Genomic DNA, 10,213 nt, shown 5'->3' on the forward strand with positions numbered 1-10,213 from the left:
GCCATTCTTCATCATTCATTGTGCACATTAATTCAAATGCCTTCTTGCAATTGCTAGTAGTAAGTCCTTTAGCAGCATGCCCTATTGAGATCAAAAGTATTTACAAAAATAATTATCTTTTTCCTAAGCAATAATTGAGCTCCATCATTCATACGTTGATGATGCCCATGACGTGTCTTTAATTTGCACCCAACTCACCCCAGGTTCCTTCCTCTTTCCTTCATCTCTCATTTTGTTCCTCACCTTCTCGACATCATCCCACATGCCAAGTTCGGAATATATATTGGACATAAGTACACATGTTGCATTATCTTGACCTTCCATCCTAAAAACATGGTCGCTAGCAAGTTGTGCTAGCTGTGCATCCCCAGGAAGCTTACAAAACGCTAAAAATGTCTTCCATATCAATAAATCAGGCTCAAACGGCATTCTATCAATCAAGCATTTCGCTCTATCTAGCGTCCCGGCCCTACCAAACATATCAACCATGCATGCATAGTGTTCCATGGATGGGATGATACCATGCTTATGGGTCATTGACTCAAAGATGCGGACCCCATCATCAACAAGCCCACAATGGCTACAAGCCCATAACAAAGAAATGTATGTCACATGATTTGGCTTGACACCACACTCCTCCATTCTTTCCAACAATTTTAGAGCCTCACCACCATACCCATGCCGGGCACATCCCACAATAATTGTATTCCAAGAGACAATGTCTCTATTATGAAACTCATCAAACAATCTATAACTCTCCTCCAATGCTCCACATTTTGCATACATGTCTAAAAGAGAGCTCTTTGTGAATTCCTCATCAAAGATCCCATGCTTTATACAACACCCATGGATGCATCTACCTTGCTCCAAACCAGCTAAACTTCCACAAGCCTTCAAAATGCAAGAGAAAGTGAAACAATTAGGATGAACTCTTTCTGAACACATCATTTTAAAGAACTCAAGTGCATCTAAATCAAGGCCCAACTGACAAAAGCCCGATATGATTGTTGTCCACGAAACAACACTTCTCTCATGCATCTTATCAAAAAACCATCGAGCTTCCATGACTGCTCCCCCCTTGATCAGACCATCCAAAAGTGCATTTTGCACCATTGGATCCAATCCAAAACCTCGCTTAATTGCCTGAACATAGACAATCCTTTCATATCCCAAACACGAACTCACTGCAACAATGAAAGTAGCAAGGTTAACTTCATAGCCACGACGATTCATGTCCATAAACAACCTCATTGCCTCATCAAAATTCCCATTTTTCCCATGTCCATGTATCATCGAATTATACAAAATGGTATTTCTTTCCAAAATGCTGTCAAACAATCTACAACTCACTTGAACACACCCGCATTTCATGTACATATCAATCAAAGCAGTAGTAACCACCAAATCTCCCTTAAACTCAGATTTCTCTACAACTCCATGAAGAATTCTCCCCAAATTCAAACATTTTATACCACTACATGCTTTAAGAACACTTGAAAAGGTACACTCATTTGGTCTGAAGCCTTCCAACTTCAATTCTTTGAAAAACTCCAATGCAAATTCATCAAGACTGTTCTGTGAAAACCCAACAATCATCGCATTGTACAAAGCAAGATCAACCCATAAGATGCTCTCAAAAACCATTTCCGAACTTCCCATGTCACTGAATCTGCCATACATATCAACAAGCGCTGTCCCAACAAAACAATCCATGTCCAATCCTACCTTCACACTGAAACAGTGAATTTGCTCCCCCATCTCTATTTCCAGATTCACACAAGCCTTGATCACGCTACAAAGAGTAAATTCTGTCGGCTTCAAATCAAAATGACACAGTAATTCCATGAACAACCCAAATGCTTCTTTATAAGAACCAAAGTTTACGAGCCCAGAAATCATTGAATTATACATCACCAGGTCTCCAAATGGACACTGACTAAAAATCCAAAAAGCGGACTCCAAGTCACCAAACTTTGAGTACATGTCAATTAGTGATGTTTTAACAAACAGGTCCGATTGAAAGTCTGAGGTTATCACCTGGGCATGGATTTGCTTCCCATAATCAACTGATTTCAGCTTCGAACATGCAAGGATCAAACTTGAGAAAACGAATTCATTAGGACTCAGATCTTGCTTTTGCAATTGGGGAACAATATCAAAGGCCAAGTGAGGAGCAGCCGATTGGGAATAGCCAGAAATCAAGGCGGAAAAGGAGACTAAGTTTCTCTCAGGCATTTCATCGAACAGTTTCTGGGCATTGATGAAATCCAGTGATTTTGAGTACAGATTGAGGAGATGATTGAAGAGTTGCATTTCGGGTAGGAATCCGCATTTGATGACTTGGGCATGGATTGATTCTCCTTTCGGGAGAGATTTCCGGTTTGTGGAGCTCTTGATTGCAGAAATAAGGGAGGAACGCGTTGGTGTTGAGATCCTCATTGCAAAAAGATCTCTGGACTACAAATGTTTGGGTACTCCAGCAAGTTACAGCGATTTTCTGCACCAATTACAAGCAGAAAAGCTGTTGACAGCAGCGGTACGTATTAAAATCAATTCATTTCAAATTTTTAGCATCAATATCCAAAAAAAAACCCCACAGAAGATTTTTTTTTTTCTTTTACTACGCTCACAGAGCATGACCATCCATCCATGCATACAGAAGCTGTACACATGGCATACATTCACATCAATCCATAACGTCCAAATTGCAAGGCCCGTGATGGATAATTCAAGAATCCAAATATTAAAATTTTAAAAAAAAAAATGTAAGTAAAAAAAAAAAAGATCTACTGTTCGAATTCAATAAACACACATATCCGTTGATCGGAAGATACAAAAATTCAATCAGAGATCTTTCTCAGAAGCCATTCCGAGAAAAAAAAAAAGGATCAGGAGATGGAACGAAAACGTACCTTTGAATGGTCTCTCTCTCTCTCTGAGCTAAAACCCTAAAAATGGTGGCTAAACCCCTTAAACCCTAAACCCTGGAGCAAAAACGAAGAGCGGATTCCGTGTCACCCGCCACAAAGGGATATCCCTGTGGCACGACGTGGCCAAAGCTCCGTGGGGTCCCACCGTGGTGTATGAATCTTGTCCACGCCGTCCATCAGTTTTTCCAGCTCATTTTGGGGCATGAGCCGAAAAATGATGCAGATCCAAAACTCAAGTGGACCACACCACTGTTTTCAGCGGGGAATGAGCACTCACCGTTGAAAGCCTTCTAGCCCCGCCGTGATGTTTTATTTTCCATCCAACCTGTTCATCAGTTCGCATAGAATTGGATGAAGGGAAAACACAAATATAAGCTTGATCCAAAACTTTTGTGGGCCCATGAAGTTTCAACGGTAGGCGTTCAATCCCCATCTTTTTATGTGGTGGGGTCTACTTGGGCTTTGGATCTGCATCGTTTTTTATCTCATGCCCTAAAATGATCTAAAATAAAATGAATGAACGGCGTGGATAAACCACATACATCACAGTGGGCCCCACATAGCTTGGCCACGTCGTGTCACAGGGATTTTTCATTCTGGCCGGTGCCACGGCGATACGAGTTGACTCCCATGTAAGTTTTCCACCATTTAGAAAAATGGTGGTGATTCTTTTAAACGCATATGGGGAATATTTGTAAGGCAATCCAGACCACTCAAGCCGCCAACCCAAATAAAATAATTCACTGGAAAATAAGGGCATAACTTTGATTTTTCTTTCACAACTTATACTCCAATTTTATTTTAAACCTACCGTTTCATGACCATTTATTCCATGGTTAGGATTACTTGATGGAACCCCGATGTTCATACGTTCATTGTAGGTGCACATCGCCTCATCATTGCCCAAGAAAATAAATTACCACGACTTTTTAAATGATGCAGAACTTTTCCAAGATTATAGTCTTTTTCCCTTTTGGTTTTCAATGTATTTGACGCAGAATTCAAAATTCATTTAGGGCGTCTTTAGCAGGCTGAATTCATCGGGATTAGGAGGGATGGGACCATTTTTAAGATAATGATGATGTTGTTGTTGTAGATGGGTTTAAGTTCCATGGTATTACTATATCCCAAGAAAGGTTTTGATGATCAGTTTTTTAGGTTGGAATATCCCAAGATCATGATTGTGATTGTGTTTGGATGTGGCATGGGATATCTCGGGCTTATGATTGTGATTGTGTTTGGAATATCCCAAAATTATGATTGTGATTGTGTTTGGAATATCCCGGAATTAGGTACCGTGGTAAGCATGGCATCGGTTGAGAAGGTCATGGCTACAGCCATAAAGGGTCCAGCTTCGGAAGCTGGGATGGTCATGGCTGCAGCCGGAACAGGCTCAGCCTTGAAAGTCTGAAAATCAGGGGTCGAGCATAAACTCAACCCACGAGTTCCAATGCATCACTTATGCAACATAGATAATGATGATTAAATGTTGTCTGTGTTAGTGCATTAATCATTAGTGGGATTATACCAAACAGTAATTCATACTCCAGATCAATTCATATAACGCAAGCGGAAGACTGAAAAATGTATATAGACATGTAGGAGCCAAAAGGACCACGATCAGTCTCCAGAGTATGAATACATCACTGAGTCACCATATATATGTAATAGTTCAAAATAATTCAACTATAATAATTAACCCTGTAGCCCCATCGATCCAGATGGCCTAAGCGAAACCATCGGAGAATTACATATATGAGAACTCATCCTGATCGTCATAGTAATCGGGCTCCGCCTCCTGAGTTTCATTGTCATCTACAACTAAGACAGAGTCTGGTGGGTGTTCAGAACACCGTCCCAGAATGTGAGAGTGAGTGATCAACTCAGTGGAACCATAGAGCAAAGGTTAACGTGTTATCAATTCAGTCAAGCAGTAATGATAAAGCAGACATATCAGACATTCCTAGATACTCTTATTAATGCAAGGATGAAATGTAAGCATGATGCATGCCCTCGCCTACACTCCCTCGTGCGACACCATCTTACGGTTGCGGCATGCTTTCTTCCCTCTGTGCTCTTCAACCCGAGGCACATGCAGTGCGATGAAATGAGCGTGGTTACCGGGTTATTATTAGTCCCTTTCATACAACAAGATTAAGAAGCTAAGGTACCTCCCTTATATCAATTCTCAAACAATGATCCATTCTAGGGTCGTCAATCCTAGTAAATCTCATACGATGATACGGTTTTAAGTCGTTGCAAAGGGCTTGTCACCTTATCAGTGCAGGCCTAGTGTACTCTTGTTGCTACGTAAGGGCTTGTCGCCTCTACGCAATCTTAATGTACGCTCGAGGTCAATACAAAGGGCTCGTCACCTTATCAGTGTAGGTTGACAGCTCAAATACAGTATCCCATATCACCGTATTCGGCTCACAAGTCTGGGTTGCTCATTGGTCACTACGGGGAGGCTCGTCAGCCTAGCGTAGGCTGACAGTTCGACCACAGTGTCCCATACCACCATGCCCGACTCATGAGTCTTAGAGGATCGAGGTACCAAGGTTTAAAAGAGTTTTCACTGGTGAGTTTGGTACCTTAGATTCAAGCAGCAGCGTCCATACATGGTGAACATATATCGGATCAATCGGGTTACTTGACGAGCTCGATTAGTACGAGCGCACGTTGAGTTGACCGACATGAAGTGCGTAAGCACTCTGTGTGGCCTAACCACTGCCGACATCCTAAGTATGGCTCGGATTCATCGATCACGTCCTATGTGGCGAAGCAACCTCAGCCACCTATTCAAAGCCTGTTACTGATTGCCTAGACTATTCCATAGTCCCAAACACATTCAATGATAACAAATAATCATACAAGCTTATCAGAATAGTAATGGATCAACAATTCCAATCATACAAGCATGTGAGCATTTGATGGATTTTAACTTAAACATGAATTCACACATATGCAGTCCCTAAGTAAAACAAACAAAGAATGTAAGTTACATGGAGAAAATCATACACATCGTTAAGATAGTTGAAAATTTCTTCTCAACGCCCATATATCGTATAATATATTACACACTTGATCATTCAGACATTTCTACAAACACTTAGACTACACATTCCAACATACATGACGTATGTTGGTGATAGCACGTCTTAGGGCAAATCCTTTCGCCAAGGAGTTGTTACACATACAACTAGCACAAACACACGACAATTAATCATGGCAAACACACTTTCAAATTTCATACGTATACGATACTTTCTACATATACATGGAATACACTAAACTCAATATAGTTCATATATATCAGAAACGCGATACAAACATCGCATTTGGCATGTGAAATTGCACCCACATCAGTAATAAACCATTAACCGACATTGAAAGCCTTGAAAACCATAACCTATACGTTTATAGTCCGCACCTTTCGCCGGTAGACTCGTAACGAACTCAGTTTTAAAGCTAAGTTTTTGTCTACTGTAGATTGGCAACCTATAACATAAATTAGGTTAGCTATTTCATAACTTACACTATCCGAAACCCCAAAATAGATTAGGGTTAGGTTTTCTTACCTAAGAACGGAATCGGAATCGCCTGTATAGCAATACAGGAGTGGCGGTTGAGTGCGTGGAGTAGTGGGATCGAATCCCATGAAGAATCTCCAACTCTCACTCTCACTTCTCTCTTTTCCCTTCTCTCTCTCCTAGAGTTTTATCAAATTTGTATGGGGTGAGAGGGAGAGGGTTTAAGGTCCTTATATAGGCCCAGATATTGATGAAAATAACCCCGGGCCAAGGTATACTTAGGTTATATCCAAATATGGATTGTTTCGGTCCCGGAGCACTTCCGGTGGCCCCTTTTCCACGTGCGGTCAGACTTAAGCTCCCCGACCATGGATCTAGGTGTCAAGTCGAGTTTTCGGTCCGATCGGATCTACAGATCGGCCGTGGCGGACGTTCGATTCAACGGTCACGCACTCGATTAGGGCAACAAATACATCGACATGTGTAAGACATTTCTCTTAATCCGAGGGTGTATTTAGGTCGGATTGATGATCTGAATCCTTATATTTGGCCCACAAGCGACACGACTCGGATTACTAAATTAAATTTTATTTCTAAATATCTTCACGTTTCTCACACACTTTGCTCCGGCTCACATTTCTAGACACAATTAGGACTTAATTTATGAGATGGTTGTCAAGTCCAGAATGCGGTCATAACTCTATAGTTTCGGGGTAATCGGACTTTCGACGTCCGGTTCAGGTCCGATATGGAGTTTCGGTGTGTTCCCGAGAGCAACCGAGTTTAGGACGGATTCTAGATTTCAGGGTAATGTAGCGTCAATGATTTTGCATGTTTTGGGTCTTGCAGATCATATTTAAAGTGATTAGTGTTAATTTCACAAACACTCTAGTTTAGCACTTGCTAACATTAACCTAATTTTCTAAAGGTTTTGGTCCTGGGTAATTTCTGCCCGAGGTGGTACGAAGGTCATGGTTGCAGTCGGAATAGGCTCAACCTAGGAAGTCTTCTTCTTCGGAGTCACTTTCGTCCTCGGCTCGGATGAGAGGACTACGTCCATCGGAGGGCACGGCACGAACGACCTCCTCCTCTTCGAGCCGCCTGCCTCCATTCCTGTCCAAAGAAGAAGTCGGCTAAAGTGAAATCTATTGAACGTCAGAAAACAACCTTCGAGGACCCTTACCCCGCTTACCCAAAGCAAAGAGAGTGGGCTGGAGTCTGCAAAAACCGGACGACACCAGGTTCTCCCTGTTAATGAGTTCGAACCAGACGCATTGGTTCTCAACGAGTAACCTGGCTCAAGCGACCTGCTGCTTTTGGAGAGGAGAGAGTTCTGGGGCCCCTTTCGGCTGAGTTGTAAGAAGAGAGAGCTCGAGTTAGAACATGGAAGGACGAATCAAGTATATAGTACAAAGAAAAGGAGTACTCGACCTGGGTTGGCAAACTTTGTGGGGACCCGAACTCACAATCCGCCCAACTTGGAGGCAGGGGCCTCCCATTCCCCCGAGGCCCAAAACCACTTCTCTTTCCAATCTTTGATGGAAGTGGGAAGCTGGGTTATCGAGCTCGGGATACATGGGGTCTGACTGAGAAGTAATACCAGGATGCATCGGACTTGTCTTACTTAGCCATGTACAGATGTAAGAACTCGTCTGGTGTCAGCCTCTGATTCTTCACCCAGGATCAGATGATGAAAGTGGAGACTAGGATGCGCCAGGCATTCGGGACCAACAGGCTCGGGGCCACTCTCAGGTGTGCGGTAATTTCATGCACAAATGGATGGATGGGGAGTTGAAGCCCGCACTGAAGGGCACTAGTGAATACGTTGATTACCCCTTAGCATGGGCACCTGCTTGATCTGTAGGAAAAGGAGCTCGGATGCGCATTGAGTCCGGGATATGGTAGTCTTCACGAATCCGGGCCATCTCAAACTCAACCAAAACTGAGCCCCCAGGGACCAATGACTTCGGTCTGCCACCCGATGGGCCAGCCTTCGACCGTCCTGCAGGATCTCTGAATGCACTCTTCGACTTCTTGCCTCGGCTTGTAGTCCTCAGACCTGCAGTTCTCGGGGCCAAGGAGCTAAGTGGTATGGCCTCAAAGGGACTAGAGGTGGGCATGTCGGGTCCGATCTGGTGGATCCAACCCGATCAGGCGACCCGATCAAGCCCGATCCGACCCGTTTCGAACAGAACCGATGGCCAAGATCGGGCCTGATCGAGTCTGTCCATCCAGATCCGATCATTTTTCGAGTCAGGTTTGGATAGTAGTCTATCCAAACCGATCCGATCCGAAAACCCGAACCGAAAGGATCCGAACCAATCCAACCCGACCCGATCCAGAGCCAAGAGAAAGCAATATTCTTATGGCGTTTGTAGATAAGCTTAATATACTCCTTATAATATCTTCTGCCTGAGGAAAGGAGTACTTGTAATAGTTTATCATCAACCCTACTTCCTCTTCTCCATTCTCAACAAATGCTACTGTTGAGAAGGAGAGCAATGCAAGGAAGAACAAACCCAAACAACCCATCTCTCTCTCCACTGTCTGAGTTCTTCCTTCTCAGCATGTAAGGAGAAAGTGAAGGTTAAAGCATGCACGGAGTGAAAGTGAAGATTAAAAATATAGAGAGTGCTCAGTGCACTTGAGTGACTGCACTTTTCTTTTTCTTTTCGTGCATTCACCTCACGAGTGGGATTAAGGATACATGTGAGGAATTAGAGACACTCATCAGTCTATCTACGTTGTGTGTATGGTTGTGTCTGAAATTATGGGCATATGATCATTGGATGGATGATATTTGTACCTAGATTTTGGACGGTTAATAAATGTCTATTGTTTTCTATACGTCTGATAAAAGTGGTGATTGGATTAGGTTGATTTTTGAGGTGGGGCATGTAAGCAGTGGGGTTTGTTTGATGAACGTCTTCGATTATGTACACGTGAACTTCATTGTCTCGTGTGATTGAGGTAAGTGTAAGGAAAAGAACACTCGCTCGAGCACCCCTTAGAATTGCTCGATCAAAGATTCAGAGGTGCACACTGGCTCCTCTAAAGCCTTTTCATTGAATGATTTAATTCTACACCATTGTCTATAGGACCCATATTGCTGTTTGTATGAAATCAAGTCGGTCCATCTGGTGAGCCCTTCATCTTCATTTCTTGGATCAAAGATCAAGATGATATGATCTCATTTGGGCCCACCATGTTAAATCATGCCTGAAGTCTCTAAAACCATGTGGTTTGGCCCACTTAAGAGTTTTTAATGGAATAATTTTGATGTATCCATTTAAAATAATTTATCTTGTCTTATGAACGGATTGGATAAAATATGAAAACTATGTTGACCCTACAAAATCTGGAAGATTTTAATGGTAGGCATTTTCATTCCAACTGTTTCCTACAGTGTTATTCTCCTATAATCTACATCGGAGTAATCTTCGGTCTATTATGTTATCTTGATGGGGCTCAATAGATGGACGGAGTGGATTTGGGCTCCATATCAAGATGTCCCCACATGCAACGTTTGCAGAACATGGTTATTCAACAAACGTTGCGGAGGGATCGGACTTTTAAAAAGGTATGGAGAGAGAGCAAAGGACAGGTCAATTGATGAGGCCTTAAATTTTAGTGGACACCTGTCGATAAAGGACTGCCAACACCACCTAACCCGCGTCCGCATCATACGACCAGCCAGCCAATCTTTTCTTTTGCTAGACATTTGTAAGCTCACATGCAACTATCAACACACAT

At 42.6% G+C, this 10,213-nt stretch overlaps 2 protein-coding genes across 3 annotated transcripts in view; both read right to left on the bottom strand.

Annotated features, from left to right (window-relative positions):
* LOC131219325 (ribosome biogenesis protein WDR12 homolog) overlaps nucleotides 1-3,026 on the bottom strand; it is a 36,422-nt gene extending 33,396 nt beyond the window's left edge. The window contains exon 1 of one of the 2 annotated variants that reach the window (XM_058214401.1): nucleotides 2,913-3,026. The gene's annotated coding sequence lies outside the window, so the exon portion shown is untranslated. Of the gene's footprint in view, nucleotides 1-2,037; nucleotides 2,056-2,912 lie in introns of those variants that run through there. The other variant, XM_058214403.1, reaches the window with a different exon arrangement.
* On the bottom strand, nucleotides 145-2,313 carry LOC131218157 (pentatricopeptide repeat-containing protein At4g39530-like). Its single transcript, XM_058212838.1, has one exon. It carries the CDS (start codon nucleotides 2,311-2,313, stop codon nucleotides 145-147), a length of 2,169 nt encoding a protein of 722 aa, XP_058068821.1.
* Nucleotides 3,027-10,213: the final 7,187 nt, after the last annotated feature.

Source organism: Magnolia sinica, chromosome 11 (assembly GCF_029962835.1).
Source record: "Magnolia sinica isolate HGM2019 chromosome 11, MsV1, whole genome shotgun sequence".
NCBI classification, from domain to species: Eukaryota; Viridiplantae; Streptophyta; class Magnoliopsida; order Magnoliales; family Magnoliaceae; genus Magnolia; species Magnolia sinica.

Coding starts and splice junctions, on each gene's coding strand:
- LOC131218157 (XM_058212838.1), bottom strand. CDS start 2,313: ATGCAACTCTTCAATCATCTCCTCAATCTGTACTCAAAATCACTGGAT.